The following is a 26474-nucleotide window of genomic DNA, read 5'->3' on the forward strand; positions in this document are numbered from 1 at the left end:
GCAGTTATTTATTAAAACAACAGCTATTGGCTTTGTTTAGATGTATTTTGTTTTAGTGAAGTGACCCACAGAACATCTTTTTCTTTCTTGGTGGAGAAACCACACGCAGCAGTATTCAGGGGCTGCTTCTGACCGGGTGCTTGGGGAACACTCCTAGTTGTGTTCAGGGAACCATGCAGTACAGAGAGAGGAACCTGGGCCTCTTGTATGCAAAGCTTGGGACCCTGCCCATTGAACTCTCTCTGACCCCGGCACAGAACATCTTTTTCTAAAGATATTTTATAATATCCTTCTGTGAAATGTTATGAAATTAAAATTTCATATCCCTTGAACATTTTGTGAGGTACCTGGTTAAAGTGATTACGTCCTTTGTAAACTTTGTTTCTTGGATTTTTCCTTGATTTGGAGCCAGACCCAGCAGTGCTCAGGGCTTACTCCTGGCTCTTTGCTCAGGGATCACTCCTGATAAAGCTTGGGGGGACCACATGCAGTTGCAGGAATTGAACCTAGGTCAGCCACAAGCAGTGTAAGCACCTTTCTCGCTGTACTATCTCTTTGGCCCCTCAGTTGTGAATGTTGATAATCCACCTATTTCAATTTTCCTGCACTTACCAGTTGGTTCATTAGAATAATCACTATAGACTTTTCTGACTTTCATTACTAAGTATGATCTTTTTTGAGAGTTGACTAAAGAATCGAGCATTCAGAACTAGCGATAAAATGGTAATTTTGGCTGGTAAATGCCAGAAAATGTATTTTATAAGGTTTTCCTTTGCAGAATAGTAAAAGACTTTCATGAGATTTAGAATCTAGTTAAGTCTGATTCATAATCTCTATTTCCAACAGAAATTTCCTGTTAGACAAGACAAATTAGAGTCTTCCTACTGACTTGGTGAGTTTTTACATAATTTCATTTTAAATATATTTTAAGATCATGATAAAAAAGTGGAGTGAAATACAAAGAAATATTTACTATGACTTTAAAAAAATTCCTATTTTGAGTATAAGCTTCTGTTTCATTTCAGTGCAAATGGTATGTAAAAGTGGAAGTCAAGGGTTTTTTGTTGTTGTTGTTTTTAATAACAAGCATTACAAAACATCACTAAAGAAAATTTTCATAAGTGGTTTCAAAATGAGTTTTATTCTAAATATTCTTTCCTGGACTAAATCAGAGCTGTTTATTCAGATCGTCTCCTCTGGTGACAACTGTATGTAGGATATGACTTTATATTAATGGTAGAAGCTATGAAATGTTTAGATTTACTTTTTGGGAGGTAGGGAGAACCTTCCCAAGCAGTGTGGGGGGCCCCGAGGACTACTTAGCTAATTGTATTCAGTGATAGGGTCCAAGGATGTGGTGCCAGAGACCACCAGGGCCACTCAGAGAGTACTTGGCACCTCCAGGGCCACAACTGGTAATGCTCAGAAAATCATTTTGTGTCAGATACAGGTGTGTATCCTAACCCCCGTTCCGTCTCCCTTGCCCCTAGATCAACATTTTAAATCAAGAGTGATAATTAATATGTGCTGCAAAGATCTTAGAATAAGGTTATTTTTCTCTCTGGGAAAGAGCTCTAAGCAAATTAGAATTACATTTCATAAAAGGAGATAAAACAATCCATGGACTTCATTTTACTCTATAAAGGAGGTCTGATTCTGAGCAGATTGCCTTTGTTTATATACCTTAGAGTTTGTCTCTCTGTGGGTAATTAAAAACCTTACTGTCATTCTGGCTAGCATCTTAGAGTTTTTACTTGGTTTGTCTGGGTCCTTGCCTTTGTTTTTAGTTTTATTAAGACAAAATAGGAATTGCTGTGTTTTAATTTTGTGAATTCTGACAAGTCATTGGGAGTCAAGAAATTCTGTTAAAACATATGCAGACTTCTTCCCTTTCTTGTCTGATTATGGTTGTACTTTTTCTCATTTATGGATTTTTGGAATGGACACTTAAAAATGAGAATGTCTTCTCAGTTTCTTGTTCAGTTTTATTAGACCCTTAACAGAGAAATTGGTATATTTTTAACAAATTCAGAAGAGAAAATTTCTGGAGATGGTAATCTCTGTCCATATATAGAATTATCAAATTTTTTCATTTAAGACCATAATCAAAGGAGATGAGACTAAAGAGATAGTCTAGGGGCAGTGCACTTGCTTTGTGCACTGCTGACCCCAGTTTGATCTCAGATCCCTGGCACCGATTACAGTCCCCCAGGCACTGCCAGGAGTGATGCTTGAGCACTGCTGATTATTCCCCCCCCCCAAAAAAAAGAATCAAATATACATATTTTGGAGAGGGGGCACGCCTGGCGATATAGTCAGGGGATACTCAAGGCTCTGATTCAAGAATTATTCATGGCAGTGCTCAAGAGACCATATGGCGTACATGGATTGTATCCAGAATTGAACCACATGCAAGGGATTGAACGTGGGATTGAATGTGGGATTGAACCACATGCAATACAAATGCCCTACCCACTGCACTGCACTGTCTCTCAGTCCCAGTATTTTAACCTATAAGGGGAGGTCCAGGTGTCTCACAAAGAAAAGTATTTTCTTTCTAGGCTCGAGCACATGTTTTGCATACTTAGAAGACCCAGGTTTCATCCCTGGAACCTTATATTCCCCCAAGCACTGGACAGAGACTGACCCCTAAACACGACTGAGTATTGCCTAAGTCCCTTCAGTCCCCACAAAAAAGAAAGAAAAATAGTATCTTTAAAGAATACTGAAAAGATACTAGTAGTTGCTATTACTTCTAGATAGTAGCTGTTAGTGTTAATGTTAATGAAAGCCCTTGTGGTTTACCAGATTCTCTGTAACAGGTGGCCTTTCAGTTACTAAAATTCATGAACCGGTTTCAAGTTATTCACCCTAAAAGCTGTTTAGTCTTTATTTGATGTGTGTTCTTGAACCCTTCTTGTAGTCAAATTGTGATAGAAAGATGGGGTTTTTTGTTGTTTTGTTTTTTTCTCTTTTTGGGTCACACCTGGAGATGTACAGGGGTTACTCCTGGCTCTGCACTCAGGAGTTTCTCTTGGTGGTGCTCAGGGAACCATATGGGATGCTGGGAATCAAACCCTGGATGGCCGCGTGCAAGGCAAACACCCTACCCGCTGTACTATCTCTCGAGCCCCGAAAGATGTTTTGAAGTGGCTTAGGAGACCAAATGAGACAAATGACTGAGGAGAAACATATTGAATTTGGTTTCTGTAAATGCCAGAGGACTCTGTGGTTATATAACCTTCGCTCATTTATTTTATGAAATGGCTTCTGAGTTTGAATTCCTTACAGATTGAACACACTTAAATTATAGTAAGGTTAAGTCTTTCATATGTTTAATATTAGGATGTTATAAGGTTCTAAATAGTTATAGTTAAGGAAAGGGGAGGAAATCATAGTCTTTCAAATTAGCTTTGGAAATATTACTAATAAATAGAATCTTCTTAGCCACAAGGTTTTCCCTCCCTTCAGTCTTCTTTTCCTCCTTTTAAATTGTACTCAAGCGCCTACTTTAGAATAAAAATTATCAACCTAGAGAAGTCTTGCCGAACCTGTGGATGTGTTAAAAAATCTGCAGCTTTCCTAAATTTGCTCTTTGTGACTCTAGAGAGTTTATGGGAAGCCATTTATGGGAATAAACATATTATTATAATTTCTGAGGAAAGAAGTTGCTGATTGTTGGGTTCTGCCTAACTTCGTTTCTAAAGGTGCTTTCCTTTGGAGCTGAGATACGCATTGAAGTGAAGTAGTTCCTTTATAATCAGATTTGTTTGCTGATCTGAATTCATGTCATTCTTAGGCATCTCCCAAATTGATGGACTTTGAAAATGATGTGTTGAGAAGTTTAATCTGATGAATCATATCTGCCTTTAAAAATAAGAAACAAGGGTTGGAAGAGAGTTTTTCCTGGCAGGGGCTCTATCATCAACACCACCCGCCCATCACCTGGCAGCGTTAACCCCTGCTTGTGGCAGCCATGGCTTGATCTGCAGGATCCTCCAGCCGGTAGAGCAGGGAATTATTTTTCTTAGATGTTTTATTTTTTAAGATGCACCTAAATTAAAAAGCAAAACAAAAGCTCAAGAAGTCTTCTGGAAGACTGAGGAAATGTAGTCCCGGAAGCCTGTTGGTGTCATCTGCCCTCTGGGATGGGCTTTTGCACTGAGCATGTTCTCCCTGGACCTGTTTTTGGGCCAGGGGATGTCAGTATGTTTATAGGTGCCTATAGCTCTTACATATGGAGAGGTTTTTTGGTGTTTGGTTGGTTGGTTGGTTTTTGGGCCACATAGTGGTGCTCAGGGACTACTCTTGATTTGGTATTTAGGACCTAATCTGCAACTTGGACATACAAAGCATGTGTTCCAGCCCCAAAAAGGATCCTTTTTAAGGAAAGGGAATGATTCCCTAGCCCTGAATATCAACCAGCAGTACAATTTTTTCTTCTCTTTGATTTATTTTTTCCATGACTAGAAAAGTGGCACCTAACGTGGGAGATATATCATATTTTAACCTTTGAGCTGGCTATAATGTCTCCTTGGGGACCAAGGACTATTTGTAGTTACTTCTAACCAATAAAGGCAGTAAGGCTGTAAGCGGTCTGTGCACTCTTGAGGCTGGGAGTCAGTGGGACCATTCTGTCAGTTATCCTGCTGTTTGTGACTTGAGATTATTTTATGTCCTGCCCTCTTCCTCATCTTCAATTTGACTTTGCCTGAATGAGCCTTACTAGCCTGGCTTGGCTTTTTGGGCTTCTAAGCAGTGCTCAAGGAGGCCCATGGCCTACTCCCGTGCGACTTAGCCAACCAGGCCAATACTAGAGCCAAGGATGTGGTAATGCTCAGCCCTGAGATGCTGTGGAATACCAGCACCACCCCAGTGGTGCACAGGGGCCACCAGGATCACACCATCAGTGTTTGAGGAGGCCTTGTGGTGTTAGGATTGAACTGGAGTCCCAGGCCTCTGACCCCCTTTGATATCTCCGCAACTCCGGGCCAGATTTTTCTGTACAACTCTGTCATTATACTTAGGTTGAAGAGACATGGAAAAACCGCTAAAGCAGAAACACTGGCATGCATGCATACTTACACTTATTTCTGAATTTTTTTATTTACAACAGCTGACAACTCAAATCTTAATAAATAAATATCTGGCTATGGCAGAAAGTTTGTTCTACATCTTAGCTTTTTATGATCGGGGCAGGTGTTGGGCCATACCTGGAAGTACTCAGTTACTCCTGCTTGTGTACTCAGGAGTTACTTCTGGCGGTCCTCTAGGGACCATATGTGGTGTTCAGTGTGACCCCCAAAACAAGAACAAGTCAAACACAGGCAGAAGGAGCTTTCCCTACCCAGAAAGGCCTGGTTCTAGAGAAGGGTAAGTATAGGGTGAGGCTTTGTACGACAGAAAGTGAGATTTGGGAACACCTAGAAGCTACTAAAAAATTCCTATCTTGTCTTTCCTTGGGGTCTGCTTTATAAGCCCAATCATAATTCCAGAAAATTAAGTACAAAGGCTAATTTCAATTACTTTTTTAATTTGAGGAGGTGCTATTCACATTGGTCCAGATTTCAAGAAGCACAAAAGAGAATTCAGTTGAAATTCTTCTTCCCACTTAAGTACCCAGTTTCCTTCCTTATATTTTTATACATATGACAAAATTTTTGCCTCTTTAAATAGAAGTTTGCCCATTATTTCAAGAAGTAGAATTACTGAACAGAAGGGTATGTGTTTCTTACTAACTTGAATACATTTCCTTGTATGTAATTCATACTGTGATTAGAAATATTCTCTGTATTCTGGAAAAGTGTTATCAGACATTTTGATTTTTGCCAATTCACTGGGTGAACCAAAGTGGTTTAATTTACATTTATTATGAATGAAAGTTGAACATGTTTTTATATAAATTTGAGAATCATTGATGTTTCTATTTCTATAAGTCATGGTTTTTTTTACTTTTTTATTAAGCTTTTGACTTTTTCTTTATAAATTCATAATACTGTACCCCCTGTTATAGACTTAAAAAAAACAAATGTAAATACAGTTTATATATATATATATCAGCCATATCTCACCTATATCTCAATTTCAAAAAACTTAAACTTTTAAGTCTTTCAAAATTTGAAACTGGTAAGACAAACATACTGCATCTTTTGCCTATTGAATTTTTCCTGGTAACTCCTTCCTTCCTTCCTTCTTACCTTCCTTCCTATCTTCCTGCCTTACTTTCTTCTTTCTTCCTTTCTTTCCACCTTCTCTCTCTCTCTCTCCCTCCCTCCCTCACTCCCTCCCTCCCCTTCCTCCTCCTTCCCTCCCTCCCTTTTCTCCCTTCCTTTCTTGTTTTAACTATCCTCAGTTGCATTTTAATAAGTGTTACTAGGGTTCTGGATATATCTCAAAGAGCTGGAGTTTATGTTTTGCATGTGAGAGCCCTGGGTTCAATTCCTAGCATCACATTGTCCCACCAAGCACTAGAAGGAGTGATCCCTGAGCATTTCAAGTGTGACCCTAAAACAAAACAAAGAAGGTGTATTTCTAAACCTAATAAGAACATTGCAGTTACTATTTTGTTAGATTAGATTGAACTGCAAAATTTCACCATAACAAATTTTCAAAAGTCATTCAAACTGAGCACTAGAAGAAGTCAGTGTGACCTATATTAATCTGTCCTTAGGGCAATAAAGAAGTTAATACCTTTCGAGCTGAATGTGATTAAGGACACTGCAACAGAAGAAACAGGGCATATTATTTCCTCAAAATTAATTACACAAAAGTAATTTCTGTAATTCTGATGGTTTTTCTTTTTGGTGGTGGTAGGGTTGGGGGTTTTTTGTATGTTTTTTTGGGGGGTGGGGTGTCAGTTTTTTGTTCCAGAATCTTTTATTCTGGAAAATACAAATACCTCTCAGGTTTAAAAAAAGTTACAACATCGGGATTTTTCCTTACATGGAAACTGTACAAGACTTTAAATCAAAGGTGTGTGTGTTGGGGGGAGGGGGCCGGGGAGGGGACAAGGGAAGTTAAAAAAAAAATCCTGAACATATACTTTCCAGGAAGCTGTATTCCCAGCTGTCAAACATGCATATTTGTGTGTTAAACCACATGAAATGATTAGTATTAGACTGGTTTTAACCTACAGAGCAACATTTCATGGTTCATTCTGTTATCTCTACAGTCTTATTCCTATAATTTAAGAGTGATGGTTTTTTATTTTTTAATTCATTGGATGAATGAATTAGGGAATCAGAGAAAGACCAAAAAAAATCACTGCCTAAGCTGTCTTTAACATTTCAAGTTCTAGCCTACATCTGCGTATATCTCAGGCTGAACTACGGGGACATTTCCCCGTGTTGTACAGGGAATTAACCCTCTTTTCTGAAAAAAATCTTGGTTATGTAAAAGTGTTCAAATTGCTGATTTGTGTTTCAAAATAAAAGATAATCATCTTTTATTATCTCTCTCCCCTTATAGCATGAAGATACTTTATTAAAAATTGTTCTGTATTTATGTGCTTTATTTATGTTTTTGGGTCATACTTGGCAATCTCAGGGGTTACTCCTGGCTTTGCACTGAGGAACTATTTCTGGCAGTTTTTGGGGGACCATTTGGGATACTAGGGATCAAATCTGGGTCTGCTACATTCAGGGCAAATGCATTATCCCTGTACTATGCTCTGGCCTCTGGAATAAAGATATTCTTGGGAATACTAGATGAAAAGTGCATTTCCCCCGCTTTTTTTTTTTTTTAAACCATCACTGATACATGGGCAGTGCTAGGCAGATATTTTGGCATGTATATTTCTTTCAGAAGAATAGCACTGTAGCACTATCCTCCCGTTGTTCATTGATTTGCTGTAGCGGGCACCAGTAACGTCTCCGTTGTAAGACTTGTTGTTACTGTGCTTGGCATATCAAACATGGGGAGCTTGCCGGGCTCTCTTAGAGGGATGGCGGAATCAAACCCGGGTAGGCCGTGTGCAAGGCAAACGCCCTACCCACTGTGCTATTGCTCCAGCCCCTTCAGAAGAATAAATATAAATTTGATGATTCCCACTTTATTGGCAAATCTAATATACCTCAGTACTCTAATGTACTCAGTATGCTCTAATATACCCCAAAGTTTTTCTTAGATATATATATGGAAGAAACAAGCAAAAAACTTACTGAACTTGAATACAACTGAGTATTGCAGTCATCTAAGTTTCTTGCTGACTAACATTGTTTTAGGCAGGTGAGATGAGGTCAGTGGTAAGGAGATGAAAAGAAGAAGAGTTCATTGTAAGTTCCTTTCGTGCAACTTAAAGTTTATTGGATGTGGGCCAGTGATGTGGCTTTGTGGACTCAGTCAGGGCTCCACACACACAAGTAAAGTCTACTGGCGACAAACACACGTAGATAAGTATAAAAGAATATAGTTTCGGTTAAAAACACTACCCATACATCGTGACTGCATTAATACATTTTCTTTTTCACTTCTGTCTTACTCTCCAAAGTTGAACTTTCTAGTTAGAAATCATATTATATTGATTCATATTATCTATGATTTTAATCTTTGATCAAAAATGACTACACACCGTCTCTCATCTTCCAGGGAGCATTCATTAGAAAATGTTCTTAGTTGCTGATTCTACCTTCTTTGGAAGTTGAGCGTTATTACAGTTGACATATTAGAAAGTTTATGTCTTGCTATGACTCGGAGAAAATGTCACTTCATGGGTCAGAATGCGATAGTGTGAAAAGGAAAATAAATGGTGGCACGTAACAAAGATGTTCAGCCTCAGAGTTGCCAGTGAAGTTGGCTGGGCTTAGAAAACTCGGCCATTCTTGTCTGAACTTGTTTCAAGCCAGAAACAATATATTTTGGTACTAGTTGTCTCCTTCAAAGGTTCTCAAACTGTGACCCTCAAATAGACCTTTCCTAAGATTTTTTTTTTTTAAACTGAGCATCTGCAGCAGCTGGCATGAAGGACAGGAGAGCTCATGGAACACCAGGCTACTTTGCTGATGAACACTTTGCCCGTGGTGCCTGCTATGAGCGAAATTAATTAGTCTTGTGCTGTCCTAGTCAATTTTCCTCCCAGCAGGTTGTATGGTCAGAGCTCCTCAGTGTCTAAGCCAGATTCTCCAGTTGTTCTAGCTGCTATGTTGAACACTTTTTAAAAATTGGCAGGAAGATAGTTTTATATTTTTAAGGGACTTGGCTAGAGAGTAAGTGAGAAGCAAAAAGGAAAAAACACCCACATCAAAATTCAATAATACTTTCTGATTATAATAAAAACATGGCTTCTTATTATGAACAATTAAGCAATTGTTGCTTAACAATTAAGCTATTAAAGTTAATTATTTTTAACTTTTCCTTGACTTAGCGAATTCTTGAATTACTATTTGTTGTATTTGAATTGGGGGTGGGAATCCCAAGTGGTGCCTGGGCGCCTGAGGGACCTTGATAGTAATTCTCAGCCAACTAGGCCAGCAGTTCAGCGTGACTGCTCAAGGATGGGACAGTGGCTCAGGCACTGCGGTACCAGGGGATTACCTAGGCCACACCCAGCAGTGCTAGGGGTCTCTGGAACTACCTCTGGAGATTGGAGAACCACGTGGGACCAGTCACATACAAAACGTGCACTTTTTTTAGGGGGAAGGGAGTTTGGATCGCACCCAGAGGTGCTCGGGCTATTCCTGAGCAAAGGCTCAGGAGTGACCCCTGACAGTGCTCAAGGGACCATGCATCAAATCAGGATTGACTGTAGGGAAGGCAAGTAATATCTTGCTGGCCCCTGATTTTTTTTATTTTTCCCAGACTCAGGGTTTGAACCCATATCCTAACACATGGAAGGCAAGTGCTTTGCCATTGAGCCACCCCTGGGCCTTCTGAAATGCTTTGGTTTGGAGGGCCACACCCAGCAGAGATTATTCCTGGCAGTGTTTGGGGAATCGTACGGGGAACTTGGAATCGAAGGGTCACTGTGTGTAAGACAAGTGCCTTACCCACTGAACTCTCTCTCCAGCCCTAAAATATTTTTTAACTTCAAAATAAACTCGAATTAGTATTTTAGGATCATTCAGTATAGAGCTGAGCCTGCACACCACACCTTCAGAGCCAGATTTTATGCTCTTAATGTGTAAAATTCACATCTTTATTGTCAGCCTTCTCCAAAGATAGTTTTAAGTAGAAATTCTGAAATTTCATTCTGGCTTCTGCTGGCAGTAATGGTAACTAGAACTTGTAAAACCTTTACTCATTACTAGACAACGAACCTTGTGAGAGTCTTTTCCTTCAAATGCACATCCACCATGATCACAGGTGATCAAGGGTAGGATTTGGTCTCTTGATACTGCCATGAAATTAGAGTTGCATGAGCTTGTAAGGCCCCTAATGAAACAGGGACACCCAACTGTCACTGCAATGCTTAGGTTGCTGGCTTAAATAAAAAAGTTCATTGTGGGGCTGGAGCCATAGCACAGTGGGTGGGATGTTTGCCTTGCACGAGGCTCACCTGGGTTCGATTCCCAGCATCCCATATGGTCCCCTGAGCACCACAAGGAGTAATTCCTGAGTGCATGAGCTAGGAGTAACCCCTGTGCATTGCTGGGTGTGACAAAAAATGTCCCCCCCACAAAGAAAAAAAGTTCATTGTGTTTATAAGATTTATGGTTCCATGGTTTTACATGTGAATACCTATGGGATAGTATTTAAAACTAATACAGTCTCTCCCGGCTCGTCCTTCACACCCTACCGAGGTCACAAGTTGCCCCCCACAAGCGGCTCTCCGGCACGGCCATGGCTCCAGAGCCACAGAAACCAGTCTCGTAATTATCTGGCTCTTGGCAGAAATCCCTCCAGACTTATTAAGTAAAGTATCAGAAATCCAAAATTGCGCGGCCGCATTAGCGGCTGCGTGATATCATTTGGTTCTCATAATCAGCTATAGAAAACAAATTATTTCACTATGACTTTTTAGCAGTTCTGATTGTTGGGTGGAAACTCTAAACAATAATGGTGCATCTTTTGTCGAAATAATGAATGTAATCAAAGTAGATAGAAATTTAAGTAGAATTCATCTGCCTCACAAGCATTGGGAGGGGTGGGAGGGGGGTATATTGGGGTTCTTGGTGGTAAAAAATAAGTACTGGTGAAGGGAAAGGTGTTTGATCATTGCATGACCGAAACTTAAAACCTGAAAGCTTTGTAACTTTTCCCACAGTGATTAAATAAATATAAAAAGAAATAATACAGACTCTTAGAATATCAGTGGTGTTGGTGCAACTTTTAATTTCCTCTACACTTATCATTTAAGTGATCATTGAATATAAATTGTGTGATTAAAAAATCATTTATGCCCTGGGGTGGAAGAGAATACAGTGAGCAGGGCACTTGCCTTGTATTCAGTCAACCCATGTTCAATCCTGACATCGCATATTGTTCCCTCAAGCACTGCCAGGAGTGATTCCTGATTGCAGAACCAGGAATAAGCCCTGAGCACTATCAGGTGTGACCCTAAAACAAAACAATAAGATCTAACAGAATAAACATCTGATCCTATATAAAATTTAATAGATAGAATGCAAATTTTAGGAGAATGTCAAATTTGTACCCAAGCTGCTTAACAGCTAAAAAGGTAGTATCATCAGTGACAAAATTCACATTGTCCATAGCTGAAAACATCGGGAAAGAAATCTCTCCTTCAAATATTATATGCCAATGAAACATCTTTATTCCTGCAACTACTATAATATATTAAAAATAATAATAAAGTTAAACAGTGTCTCAGATCATTTTTTTTTTTTATTTTGCAGAGCTGGGGGAGGGGTCAAACCCAAGCCTCATGCATGATCATGATTTTTTTTGGTTCTTTTTTCAGGGTTATACCAGTGGCATTTGGGACTACTCCTAGCTCAGTGCTTGAGGTCACCTGCTAGATCTGCTCAGGGTTCACTATTAGTAGTGGAGGACCATGGGGTACTAAGGGTTGAACCCAGAGCTCCAGGATGCTGAGCACACACTTGGAGCTATCTCCCTAGCCCAAACAATATTTTTATTGGTTAGTTGGCCTCTCCATGATTCTGTAGAAACAAAATTTGTAGATTAATTTATGTATTAATAAAGTTATCCCTTTATCAGGCATTGTAAGCCTCCCTCCCCCATTTACCTTTCAGCCTTTGTCTCTGAAACTTACCCAGATTCACTAATTTTTAAAAATAGATTTTGTGTTTAGAAAGGCCTTGAGAGTGGGGGAGAGAGGACAAAAGGTAAGGTACTTACTCTGCATGCCGCCACTTCGGCTGTCACCCTGGTTTTGATCCCTGGATCTGCTTAGGGTCCCTTGATCACTACCAGGGGTGACTCACCCAACTCCACCAAAGAACTTTGGGGGTGGATGGAGTTTTGAGTTGGATTTGATTTGCTAATGGCAGACCCTCATAATTTGTACAAGGGGTTATTTGACCAATAAGAAATTTGGGAAATACTTACATAAAGGTAGAATTTGGGGGGAAAGGGGATGTTCTCACTGGTGCGCAGGAGACCTGGCAGCTCCTGGTGATTTTCTCTGGTGGTTCAGTGCAAGGACCCTAAGGATGCAATTACTTATAGCTGCTCGAGGTTCTCTAGGGCAACAGCCTGCAATTCTTAGGGGTGCCAGATGGCTCAGGAACCAAATCTGGATTAGCTACTTAGAAGGCCCCTGTACTATCTCTGTCCCTAAAAGTAGAAATTTGCCTCAAAAAAAAAAAAAGGGAGGTTGAGGAATAATTGGAAGATAGAGAACAAATAGAATTTAGGAAATCTCGCGGGCTGGAGCGACAGCACAGCATTAGGGCGTTTGCCTTGCACACAGCTGACACAGCCAACCCAGGTTCGATTCCTCTGCCCCTCTCAGAGAGCCCGGTAAGCTACCGAGATACTGCCCATACAACAAAGCCTGGCAAAGGCCTTTCTAAACACAAAATCTATTTTTAAAAATTAGTGAATTTGGGTAAGTTTCAGAGATAAAGGCTGAAAGGTAAATGGGGGAGGAAGGCTACCCGTGACGTATTCAATATGCCAAACACAGTAACAAGTGTCACAATGGAGACATTACTGGGCCCGCTTGAGCAAATCAATGAACAATGGGAGGACAGTGACAGTTAAATTTGGAACAGTCTTTAATTCTGGAAACATGAAACACAACTTATAAAGGACTTGGGCCAGGGTAGATGGCTCGAAAGGCTGGAGGCTGGAGTACATGTTTTGCAAGTGGGAACCTTGGGTTCAGTTCCTGGCACTGCATGGTTCTCCCCCGACCCCAACACTGCCAGGAGCTGGAGCAGTCCCCAAAAACTATTGGATGTGACCCAAAACCCAAGCCAAAAATAAACAAAAAGCAGCTAGCAGTGTGTTAAGAATAGAAGACCTACTCAAAAAGAAAGCCAGCCTTACAGAGATGAAAGAAAGAAAGAAAGAAAGAAAGAAAGGAAGGAAGGAAGGAAGGAAGGAAGGAAGGAAGGAAGGAAGGAAGGAAGGAAGAGAGAGAGAGAGAGAAAGAGAAAGAAAAGAATAGAAGACCTTTGGCAGAGTGCCCATCCAGAGGTGCTCAGGGGCTACTCCTGGCTTAGTGTTCAGAGTACTTTGTAGTGTCGAGATTAATGAATCTGGGCCTCCTGCATTCGAAACATGTGCTTAATCCCACTGAGCACTGAGTTCTTTCTCTCTCTCTCTCTCTCTCTCTCTCTCTCTCTCTCTCTCTCTCTCTCCTCTTTCTCTCCTTAGAAGTTTTTGGGTGTTTTTTTTTTCTCTTGGGCCACACCCAGTGGTACTCAGGGCTTACTGCTGATTGTGGGATCACTTCTGGCAGAGCTCAGGGATCATATGGGGTGCTGGGAATTGAACGCAAATCATCTGCACGCAAGGCAAGTATCCTACCTGCTGTTAACTATAACGCTGGCCCTCCTTAGAAGGCTACTTTAAGTTTGCAGTGATCTGTGAAGATAAGGGGTATCCAGGTCATTTACCTTAGTGGTGGGTTCAGTAAGTTGTCTTCTCTTCCTTTTGCCTTTTTGTGGATAAATACACGTTATCTATGTTGTTTAAACAATTCATTTGGTATATGACATTATTGTGCAGAGGATTAAAATAGGGAGACGCAGTTGTAAAGGAGACTGCTTTAGATTAGATTACTCTCTGAGGTTAAGTTTAAATTTAGGATCTGAATGCTAAGAGTTCCTTGAATGCTGAAGGTCAAGCACTCTAGGTAGATTCACAGTCTTGGGAAAGTTACATGGAAATACAAGGCTAGTATCCCACCAATCTAATCAGATTCTCTTGCTGCTTCTGTTAACTAGGGTGAAAAGTACAAGGCTAGTATCCCACCAATCTAATCAGATCCTCTCACTGCTTCTGTTAACTAGGGTGAAGAGAGAAGAGAGAGCAGAAATCTTTGTCCCCTGACTTTGGAAATCTTGTTTAACCTTCAAACTGGCGATGTCAAGGGTTCCAAGTCCTCCACCCCCGGCAGAAATGTCGAGTGGCCCCGTCGCTGAGAGCTGGTGCTATACACAGGTAAGCTGCTGCTGTCACCCTGTACATCTTGGGGAGGGTTTGGGGATGAAAGAAATAAGATATATTTTCTATGTTGGGTTTTCTGCTTTCTCTAGGAAATACCCGCCAGATAGCTGATAAAAAAGGCAGTTACCATTTTCCAGGTTTTAGTTTTTCGTGTGGAATCTGTCATATGCTAGTAGTTTCCACTGGACATTGTAAGTGGGGAATCTTTGGAATTAGATCTGCCTTGGTGAAAGTGTGTTCTTCTGAAGGGCAACTTAAGGTTAGAAATTTGTCATGTTAATTGTTGCCAGTCAGTTCTGAGCAGAGACCCGTTTAAAATAGGCTAGGTATGGTTTTTTCACCTGCCTTTTCAATCCTGTTCGTGTTTTCTCACTTGTCATCCAGTATTTCTCAAAAGCTGAGAAAAGTTATATTGGTCACTGAGATTTCTTCAAATATGGATGAGGGACCTAATGGAGAAAAAGCTGAGTCTTCCTGCTGGCCAAAGCTGCTACCTTCTTTTGGGAATCCTGCAGAGGGCGGGGATGTGGTCTGCAGCCTGTTGGTTAGGTTACCCACTTGCTCTCTTAATTGCCTCCTCTCTTTTTTTTTTTCACCCCAACAGATCAAGGTAGTGAAATTCTCCTATATGTGGACCATCAATAACTTTAGCTTTTGCCGGGAAGAAATGGGTGAAGTTATTAAGAGTTCAACCTTTTCATCAGGAGCCAATGATAAACTGAAATGGTGAGGAAGAATTTATGTAGCTATAGAAATCTTTGTAAAGGTTGCTTTCTTGGCTTTATTAAAACATATATAAGATACGTGAAAGTACACTTTGTTTCCCCCATTTCCTAAAACTGTGCCTGATAGGTAATAAGTTGATTAAATTCAACTAGTGTTTCGAAAATCAGCAAACTTAGTTGCCTGTGTGATAATTTAAGTGAGTAAAGAGAGCCAGTGTGGCAGGCTGGGAATGTGACTCAGAGCACATGCATTGCATTTGAGACATCTTGACCTCCGTTCCTGACACGGAAAAAAGAGAGTAGAAGTGGTGTTCGGGGGTGATATAACCGTCTCACTTGTGGTTGAATGTCCAATGGGATGTGCCTCACTACATCCAACAATAATCTTTGAACTTTCTCTGAAAAACTGTGTGGCCAAGAATACATGCACTGTTTAGTTTAGATCTGTTGACTAGAGGAATATAATCTAGGAGTGGGGCTTAATTCCATCTACCTTGGGTTTTGAGGAAGAGCAGGTAGCTTTGGATCCAACTATCTGCTTACAATGAAGTCAAAAACTCATGCCTGAACCGCCCAGCTTTGACCTCTAACTACCCACTGAAGAGCTAAACAACTATCTCAAATTCATTTAGAAGTTTTTGGAAGTTTAGAAGTTTTTGGATGGTTTGGTATATATAGGTACTTTTTTTGTTTGTTTTTGGGTCACACCAAGCAGTTCTCATGGCCTACTCCTGACTTGGCTACTTGGGGTTCACTCTTGGCAGGATCAGGGGACCATATGGGTACCTGGGATCAAACCCAAGTCGGTCCTGAGCAAGGCAAGTGCCCTACCCTCTGTACTGTTGCTCCAGCCCTGGTTTTTGGTTGTATATTAAGTAGCATATTCTGAAGTGCTTATTCTTGAATATTGTGTTTATTCTTAAATTTGATGTTTTTGGGGGGCCACACCCCAGCTGTGCTCACAGCTTACCCCTGGCTCTGCACTCAGGGACTTTTGGCAAGGTTCCTTGAGTGACCATATGTGGTGCTAGGGATCGAACATAGATCATTATATGGAAAGCAGGTAGGTGCCTTATCCGTTGTACTACCTTTTTGGTCTCTGGGTATTATGTTCAAATCCACATCTTTACTATAGAAATGTATGTGGTTATGTGCACTCCCCAAAGAGGGACTAGATTGAGCCACCTGTTACAAAATTGGCAGGAGCTAAGGATACATATGGCCAATGTGGTAAAGTAGTGTCTGAACCACATGCAGTTTCACTAATGACATTTTCAGCTTAACTCAGCTGAACCTATTACACTCTTTCTGAATTTGGTCTCCCTTTACTGCTAACAGATTGGTATCTAATTCTATTTAGAATTTTAGTTTGGAACTCTGTCCTGTGTAATGTGAACTTACTTTTTTCTGTGCTTCCTTGATACTGCCTCTTTTATTCTAACTTAGAAGATTATTGCCAGATTGGTAAAATACCTACAAAAAGAGGACGTACTACTTTTTTTTTTTATCAAGAATATATTTTCTGGGGCTGGGGAGGTCGTTTGTGGGGCGGAATCACGTGCTCTGCATGCAGGAGACCTGTGTTCGGTCCCAGCATCCTACGACTGCCAGTTCCCAGCACCAATGGGAGCCACCCTCCAGCAACATGAAGATAGCCGATGAGCGCCACAAGCTGTGGCCAAAGGCAGCCAAAAAGTGTACCTTTCTGGGGGCTGAGTCCTAGCTCAGCGGTAAAAGTGAATGCTTAAATACATGAGATATGGGCTCAGTTCCTGGCACTGCCAAAATAAAAAGCCATTTTCTGCCCCAAGATGATATTAAAAAGGAACTCTGGTGATGGGTATGGTGTTGGAACATTGTATGCCTGAAATACTACTATTAATAGTATTGCAAATCATGGTGACTAAACAAAAATTGGAAGAAATCTCAAATAAAAATAAAAGGGCTTAAGAACATTTTATTTTATTTATTTTGGGCTACATCCAGCAGTGTTTGTGGGGGGAGATTGCAAGCAAATTTTTCCAGTTTTCAGTATGCTCTGTCAAATAATGGGACCTCACTCTGGCTCATGATAACTCCAAAGGATGTCACCACCTGTGTAGGAAGAAAGGGTGTCTTTTAGGGACTCTTTCCTTTTTATAGAAAAGGCATACCTATCAGGGCTGCTCACAGTTCAGTGCTTGGGATCCACGTGGTGCTGGGCAAAGCATGCACTTCAACCCTGTAAGCTAGCTCCCAGCCCTTATTTCATGCTTTTTTGAGGAGCGTGGGAGGGGGGGTGTCGTACCTGGTGGTGCTCAGGGGTTACTCCTGGCTTTGACTCAGGATTTATACTTGGTGGTGTTCGAGGGACCTTATGGAATGCCAGGGATTGAACCCGGATGGGCTGTGTGCAAGAAAGCACACAACCCGCTCTACTATCGCTCCAACCCCACTTCGTGCTGCTTTAAACTTTATACTCCTTTTTTCTGTCTTTATCGGGCAGGTGTTTGCGAGTAAACCCAAAAGGACTAGATGAGGAAAGCAAAGATTATCTGTCACTTTACCTGTTACTGGTCAGCTGTCCAAAGAGTGAAGTTCGAGCAAAATTCAAATTCTCCATCCTGAATGCCAAGGGAGAAGAAACCAAAGCTATGGGTAAATATTCTCCTCTTTGTTGGACTCGTCTTTTCACATCCAGTTACCTCATAGACTGACAGGTTGTGGACTTGATCTTAATTTTTGAGTAACTTTATATACGGCTTTTTTTTCACCCCAGAGAGCCAACGGGCATACAGATTTGTGCAAGGCAAGGACTGGGGATTCAAAAAATTCATACGTAGAGATTTTCTTTTGGATGAGGCCAACGGGCTTCTCCCTGATGACAAGCTTACCCTCTTCTGCGAGGTGAGTCTTATTACCCCTACTATGAGACTGGCAGTTCCCAGGATGATGTTGTTAGCAGATGTAATTGTATTGTAACAGGAATGGCGAGTAAGAAAAATCCCCCATAGGGGCTGTTGCATGAATATTACTTACGTAACTGATTGAAACTGTCATGATTTCAAGGTTGATGGGCATCTTATCTTTGTTCTTAAAAATCGTCTTTGCAGTACTTTTTCAATGTGGGATTTTCCAGTTGCTTGAATCAGGGTCCAGACTTTCTTTTCAGATAGCATTTGGAAGTACTTTCATTTCAAGTTAAAGAGAATTATTGTTTGCTGGATATGTATGTGTATTAAAGTTTCTGGAAAACCCTTGAATACAAAGTCCAAGTGTGTTTGGGGCTGGAGCAATAGCACAGCGGGTAGGGCATTTGCCTTGCACGCGGCCGACCCGAATTCAATTCCCAATTCATATGGTCCCATGAGCACCACCAGGGGTAATTCCTGAGCGCAGAGCCAGGAGTAACCCCTATGCATCGCCGGGTGTGACCCAAAAAGCAAAAAAAAAAAAAGTCCAAGTGTGTTTAACTATAGATCACATTCATCTTCTGTTCTTTTTATCAGAAGCTAAGTGTTTCCAGCTTGTTTTTCTGAAGCAATTATGAAATCCTTGTGCTAAGTCTCCATAAACATCTCTAACTCATGAGGAGCTAGAAAAATGGTATTTGTCAGGTAGATAGTGGAGTCCTTCTTCCACCAACACCCTGTGAGATTTTTGTTGAAATTCCAGGAGAAGCCTTGAGGTAAAGCTCCCAAACCAAGAGTTAGTTGGAATGTGGTTTCTTTAATGTGTATATATTCATCATTTGCTCCATGCTACTGTCAATCCATTTATAAACACTTAAATGCTCACACTATAAGGAATGAGTTAAATTTCCAGTCAGTTGAGACATTTCAGTGTGGCCTCTGTGTTATTGCATGGTTAAGGAGACGTTTCCTGAGCAGCATGCACCATTTGACGTGAAGAATAACAGTATTTGCATGGGGAGGTTGCAGGCAAATTTTCCTAACTTCCAAGGTGCTCTGTCAAATAATAGGACTGCAGTGTAAGCTCAGGACATCTCCAAAAGCATGTGACTACCTTCTAGGAAGGAAGGAAGGGTGTCTTACAGGAATCTCTCCCTTTTCACAGAATGGACTGGCCATCAAGTAGATTCTTTTCAAACCACAGTTCATGGAATAGTTTATAGAGTAGATGTTAATGAGCAGAAAACTTTGGAGTTATGCTTTATTAGAATACTGCACTGAATACATAAATTAAGTTTGCATAATAGCTACCATCCCTCCTTTAAATTGCTAAGTAAAAGGAGGAAATTGTAAAGTCATAATAAACTGTCGGTGGTTTTTGACTGTGAACTTGAAATTAGAATTTAATATTAATACAATTAGTTGACAGGTCATATCAGTTGTCCTAGTGAAGAAATAAATTTCATTTGGTTTTGTGTGAGGTTAGATGTTCTATAAACAGACCACTAACTTTTAACCTATCATCTTAGAGACCTTTAGTAAAATTTGTAAATAGTGGAAATTTGTGATCAGAGAGAATCAAAGAGTTGAGCACAGGCATTGCATATAGGAGACTCAGGCTCAATTCCTCAGGTCCCCTAAGAACCACTAAGATTGACCCCCAAGTACGAAGGGAGTAATGCCCAGTTACTACCAACTTTGCCTCCACCCCAAAGAAAGTAGTGGAAATTTTTGTTTCTGGAGAACATTGCTGTATAGTCTCCCAGTTTGTACTCAGAGGTTCTGGGACCCACTCCTGGTGATACTTGGCCACCCAGGAGTATCAGTGCTCAGGCTCTGTGGTACAGGAGACTTCATGGCACCTTGGAGACATTCAGGAGGCCATGTGGTGCTTGGATCTTTGAACTGTTCTGTGATGGAAGAGAAATCCGAGTATTGCATCTGGGCAGTGCTATAACCCCGCAGTGTTTTCAGCTCCACAGTGGAACCGGCATTTTCTTACATGCTTTTCTTCTCTCCCTCTTAGCCCCAATCCATTCCAGCTGCTCTGACCCTTGTGTTGACATTCTTGGTTTTGAACCTGATAGGCCTGCCCTTGCTTGGCAATCTCTCATCCTGTGGTTATTTCTGAAGCAGACTCTTTGCTTCCCCATGTGAAATTCTCTTAGGAGAAATCCTGTGGTTAAGTTTAGATTTGCCTTACTGACTTAGAAGGGAAGTGAGATGACACTTTGGAAATGAGGAGATGTTGAACAGGGAAACGTCGGCTGGGTTCTGCTGATGCCATCGGTTTCTTCCCATCAGACCAGGTGTGCCATCTGTTCCTCTCACACTTCTCTGTTGGCCACAGGTGCTGAGTGTTGCTTCTCATACTTGGGCTGGTGCCTAGTGAGACTCGTTTCTGTTCCAAGATTCTCTGTGGACTTAGTAGAATTCAGAATTGCAAGGCAGTTCGTGGTGGTGGTGGGGGCGGCGGGGGGGAGGTGGAGGGGAGTGTTAGATGTGTGGGATTTAAAAATGTCTCTAGTTCATGTAAGTTCTTACTGTTTTTCAAAGCTAGATCATTAATTTTTTTAACTTAATTTTTATAAAGTTGTTCACAATAATTGGTTATATTTAATATTCCGACACCAATCCCATCACCATTACACCTTCCCCACCACCATATTTCAAATGATTCCACCCTGAACCCCACAGCGTGCCCCCAAAGTAGGACCGAAATAGTTTATTTTGTATTGCTTGTTATGAATAATCCACTAAAGATGAGATCATTAATTTTTTGCTGCAAACGTGCCCCTCTTTGACCTGTTGCTCCTTAAAAAGTGGAATGTTCATAAACAAGTTTATTTTAGTTCAGATTTTTTATGGCTCACTGTGTATTATTTACCAGCTCTAGGCTTTTAAAAGTTATTAGTATCCTCTGCTGCACCATTCTTCACTTAGCCTTTGGCCTCGACTCTTCTCTCCCACCCTATGAAATGAAGATAGTTGTTTTGTAGATTTAGGGGGAGGGATGGTTCTCTCAGGAGCCACAAAAAGTTATCCCTAAGAAAGAGTGAGAATCGTACTTTTTCGGGGGTGGAGGGGGAGAGTATTTCAGTTAATGAATATTTAAATTAGATTACAAACTCTGAAGATGCCAGATGGGTGATCTTATTTATAAGAATGTCTCACACTGGACTTAATCTTTTGTTGTTGTTTGGGTTTTGTTTATTTGTTTAGTGTCAGGCATTTAAAACAGGGCCTCATATGTGCAAAGCATATGCCCTACCACTCATTGAACTGCATCCTTGTCCTATTTTTGGTTTGTATTTACTTTCACTTGTCTCTGATGTTTCTGTCTAATAGGAAATGCGACTATTCTTCCAAGCTTATAGTGCTTAGTTTATGTATTTGAAAAGCATTTTCAAAACATTTCCTGAACAGTCCCTTTTCACAATCCCTGGATCTACATTTTGTTATCTGCTTTTAGTGGTACTGGGAAGAAAAGCAGTGTCTTGGGAGACCAGGACATTTTTCTTAATTCTGTACAGCAAATTAATGTCCAGGCCATGTTCACTTTCCATCTCCAATTTGTTGCATCACACCAAGAGGGGCTGAATGCTGTTGACCCAAGGAAACACAGTCTCTACCAAATTTCCTCAATGGAGCGTTTTGACTTTGCTAACGGAAAATGGAACCATCAAAGCATCACACTCTTAATTTTCTCCTTAATAATTTGAAAATGAAATGTTTCAGCTTCTACTAATCTTTCTTTATATTGAAAATAAATAGTTGTTATCAATAAATAAAGACATAGACATTTCCCCTTTACTCTGTAGGCCTTTGGCATGCAGAAGCGTCCTGTGCTTCTTTGTAATGTTTCAGTTAAAGTTGAAATAAGAACTTTGAAATGACTAACAAGAAATATTAGACACTGGGGCTAGAGAAATAGTCTAGGAGTCATGGCACATGCCTTATATGCTGCCAACCCAGGTTAGATCTGTGGCACAACATGGTCCCCGAGGCCTCACCTGGTGCAACCTTGGAGGACCCCCCAAGCACCACTGGGTATGGCCCTGGAGACCCTGGACCACTGTAGAGGTGACCTAGGTAATCCCAGAACATGTTGTCCAAGCAGCACTGCATCCTCAGGCCTTCCCATAGACTGCTGCTCAGCCTGCTTCGCTGAAAAGCACCAGCAGGACCCCTTGGGCCACCTGTGCACTCCTTGGGAGGGCCCCTTTCCTCCCGCACCCACTGCTAACTACCCTGGGTCAAATTTTAAATAGCATTTTTCATTTTTATACTTTATTAGTTGAATTTTGGGTGTATTAGTTGCTATAAATGAAAATGTTATTATTGTGCTCGATCTATAAAAATGGGGTTTAATATATAAAATTATTATCGAATATAAAGCATAATATTAAATAACCCACCACCAACCGAGCAACATCAACAGTAACTTGGGATTAATCTGTATATGCTTCTCCTTCCCCTACTCATAGGCCTGTATTCTTACCCACTCAGAGGATGCTATATACCGCTAATACCTTATTTCCCATTTGTACTTCTAAACAATATACTGTTTAGATTTTATTTGCTGTTTTGTTGGGGGAGGTAGGAAGGGGCATATCTGACTGTGCTCAGGGCTTTGTCAGGGATCACACCTGAAGGGTTTGCCAGACCATATTGGGTCCCAGGAATTGAATATGGGTTGTCCACATGCAAGGCAAGCACCCTACCCACTATACTATAGATCTGGTCCCTATTTCTAAGCTTTATAAAAATAATGTTGGACTTAAATTTTTTGGTATTTTTTTGATTACGGATCTGACTAGTTTTATTTTTTTAGTGCTTTGTAATAGTCTATTATGTGAATAAACTATGGTGTGAATATACCAGTGATTTATTCATTCTTGTAGACAAGACATGTAGGTTGTTGCTAATCTTCTTTGTTTGTTTGGCGGTCACACCTGGTGGTGCTCAATGCTTACAGTGGTTCTGTGCTCCTGGTGTGCTCAGGGAACCATATAGGGTCCTGGGGATTGAGCCAGTGTCAACTGCTTACAGGGCAGGTGCCCTACATCTGTACTATAGGTCTGGCCCCTGTTGTTAGTTTTTTAATTAGAAATAATGCAGCTGCTGTTCTTTAAAAAACAAAACAAAGACACCTATATGCAGTTACTTTTTCTTTATTGGTTTAAATATATAGAAGTTAAAAATATATTTCCTTTGGTCTTATTTTGACTTTTTATGTTTAAATAAAATGTTTAAAAATTGGCACAATCTTTAGTCTTTTATGAAAATTTCTTTTTTAAGTAAAGGAATTGACTTTAAAAGTGAGGCCCATTTACAGCTTGAAATGTAGAGGGCTATAGAGCCTTCCTGAGACATTTTCAAGCAGTCATTTCTAAGACGACATAAATGTCACAGTCACGTCATCTTCACAGCTGCAGTTTTGAATGAGTCTCCGTAGTCAACTTTATAGGCATTTTTTAAAAATCCTTAGTTTTTCTCAAAATAGTCTCATTTTAGCATCATCATTTGCAGAGAAAAACAATCCCTTTCTAAGTTAAAAGTTTGGGCTCCGAAGACTCATTTGTGAATGCCATTTAAAAATGTATTTTTAATTAAGCGTATTTAATGTTGGTGAGAGGTGCCAGACATTCAGCGCTCAGGAGACTCCAGGCATCCGTGTATCTACAGAACAGTCTGGCTCAGACAGCAGAGGTACCTTCGCCTTCCTGCTGTGTTCTGTCTGAGCCTGGAGAGAAGAATTGCCCCAGCGAGAGGAATCACAGCCTTTGGGCCCCTCATTACCACGTGAGCGTCTCACCAAGCAGAGGGCCCACCAAGAACCATAGTTTGAAATTCAGCTTAGCTCCTGCCAATTCATTTTGCCCAGTCTAGTAAATTGCCATCAAGTGTTAATGACTTTGGGTTCCTGTCAGCCTGGTTTAATTCAGTCTTGGCTTAGGAACCCAATGCCAAAAGCATTCTCCATTCCCTTCATTTGCCACCCAAGAAATCACTGCCATTCATATGAGGAAGTTGGATTTTAGGATGTTTTCCTTTTTTTTTTTTCCTGATAGGATTTTGATGCTATTACTACTGGAAATAGACAGCTCCTACTTCTGGCAGTACTATCAGATGAAATAAGTTAAGGTGTTAATGTGAGAATGTGACTGAACCAAATTAGAGATCTTAACACAGGACAAGAGAGAATCTCTGTGAGATGGTTTTGCTGGGTCCTGGGCTATTAATATTATAATCAGGTGCTGATAAATGTGCTACGAATGCTAAGCACATTCATAATTGATTAGCTTGGCTGCCTCATTGCTCAAGACCATAACAGCTAGTTTTAAACCAATGAATAGATTTCTCACCCCTACATAGAAGGAACTGGGGGGCATTTGGATGGAGCATTAACTTTGCCTCCAGGTTTATAACATCATTTAAGGAATGACTTGCATCTTGAAGGTTAAACAAAATTTGGATCATTTAGGATGTTCCCAAGCTGTCCTTGCCATCTTACTCATAGGAATAGCAGAAGTGAGGAGGTTTATGAATTCTGCTTTGATTTTAACATTTCTAACCTCTCAAGAAGGAGATGAAACAGCAGTGACTGGTATACAGAAGACCTGATGGAAGGCTCTTCTCTTCTGCTTGATGACTTACACATTTACTTTATAATGTCATATGATTTGTAAATCTCTGGATTTGGATATTGAGTATTCTTAAAACCCTTATCTGAGTTTCACTGACCTATCTAGAAGTTATCTTGCTTATTATTAAACAATTCAACCATTGCTGCTACTGAAGTCAGAATGGCACGTTAGATTATTGTCATTCTGTTTGAAAGATGTAAGTGCTTGTTTGATTAGAGACAGGCATCTTGTTTGTCATTGTCACAGATGATTGGACAAGAGTCTAATTGATACGGGACACCCATTCAGTTATCACAATAAGAAAGATCACCCAAGCTCGATTCAGTTAATTAAACTAATGTTTCTGAGGAGGTACCAATTATTGACCGAGCTCCATTGACGCTACACTTTATTTTCATGTTCTAGACCTAACTAAAATAAGTGAAGTGCTTTTAGGCTTTAATAAAACCTTTTCTCTAGAATTTAAATTCTAGTTTATTTAGATTTTTGGGGTCACTGTTTATTTATGTCAGAAATAAGATGAATACTTGGAGTTTACTTCTGTCAGTTTTTCTGTCCAGGATGTCTTTGCTCAAGTTGCAGGGCATGGTAGAGCTTGTTAGAAGTTGAAAAAGACTGTTTGTGAAGCTTTCTCCCCATTGACCTGAGGTGTCAACAAATATGATTGTGCTCATTTGGAAATTAACTCGATCCAGGGCTTGGACTAATCCTCTTCAATTTGGGGAGGTGGTTTCAAGGGACTCTGACTAACATTGGGATATGAATACATTATAGCAGTCAAGTAAAAACCGTCTCTCCTTCTGCTGGGAAGAAAATTCCTGGCAACAAAAGCTTTCAACGGTTTTCTTGTCTTTCACAGGTGAGTGTGGTGCAAGATTCCGTGAATATTTCTGGCCAGAATACCATGAATATGGTGAAGGTTCCTGAGTGCCGGTTGGCAGATGAGTTAGGAGGACTGTGGGAGAATTCCAGGTTCACAGATTGTTGTTTGTGTGTTGCTGGCCAGGAATTCCAGGCTCACAAAGCTATCTTAGCAGGTTGGTATTATTTCTGGGACTCTTCAGTGTGGTGAGATAAAGGGAAGATAGTGACTGCATAATTGCCTTTTGAATAACTTCAACTTTTGGCGCTATTACAAAAAAAATGCAAGTGTGTGCGTGTGCGCACGTGCGCCCATCCGTGTGTGTGTGTAACATTATTTGTTATGACCAAGTAAGATTTATTGTCCGTAAAAACATGGGATTTTGGTCTTTCCTCTCTATATGGACTTCACTTCCAAGGAGCCGATGATACAGTATTGGCGACCTCTGTACCTAGAACATAGCTCTCAGACTACTAAATAGGAACAGGGCTCAGCCCCCAATGGATCTAGGATGTAATGCAGAGGATTCTGGACTCATGATTAAATTACTACCTAGTAAATTGTCAGTCCTGCGATCCTAGCCCTCTTTTCCATACAGACTCTGCTAGAAGAATGAGAATGTTGACTGTGACTTTGGAGGATTAGGTCTTGCTAATATGAGGTCCTTGGTCTTTAAGACTAGAAAGACTGACAAGAGGAGGAACTGTTAGGTAGGACTGACGTTCCTTCACAAAGACCAAAGCAGTCAGATAGACTGTAAGAAACAAAGAAAAAGATCTTTACCAGCATTTCTCACCAAACCCTCACA

General features: G+C 40.5%; 1 protein-coding gene across 3 annotated transcripts in view; it reads left to right on the forward strand.

The window, feature by feature from the left end:
* The window catches only part of SPOP (speckle type BTB/POZ protein), an 86914-nt gene that overhangs the window by 49072 nt on the left and 11368 nt on the right, over positions 1–26474 (forward strand). For 2 of the 3 annotated variants that reach the window (XM_056127451.1, XM_056127450.1), the window contains 6 exons: positions 847–892; positions 14382–14532; positions 15143–15264; positions 17749–17900; positions 18022–18149; positions 25664–25841. In XM_056127451.1, the coding sequence (XP_055983426.1) occupies positions 14455–14532; positions 15143–15264; positions 17749–17900; positions 18022–18149; positions 25664–25841 (658 nt within the window). In that variant the 5' untranslated portion in view covers positions 847–892; positions 14382–14454. The remainder of the gene's footprint in view (positions 1–846; positions 893–14381; positions 14533–15142; positions 15265–17748; positions 17901–18021; positions 18150–25663; positions 25842–26474) is intronic. The other variant, XM_056127452.1, reaches the window with a different exon arrangement.

The sequence above is a fragment of the Sorex fumeus genome, unplaced genomic scaffold (assembly GCF_029834395.1).
Source record: "Sorex fumeus unplaced genomic scaffold, SorFum_2.1 ptg000063l, whole genome shotgun sequence".
Taxonomy (NCBI): domain Eukaryota; kingdom Metazoa; phylum Chordata; class Mammalia; order Eulipotyphla; family Soricidae; genus Sorex; species Sorex fumeus.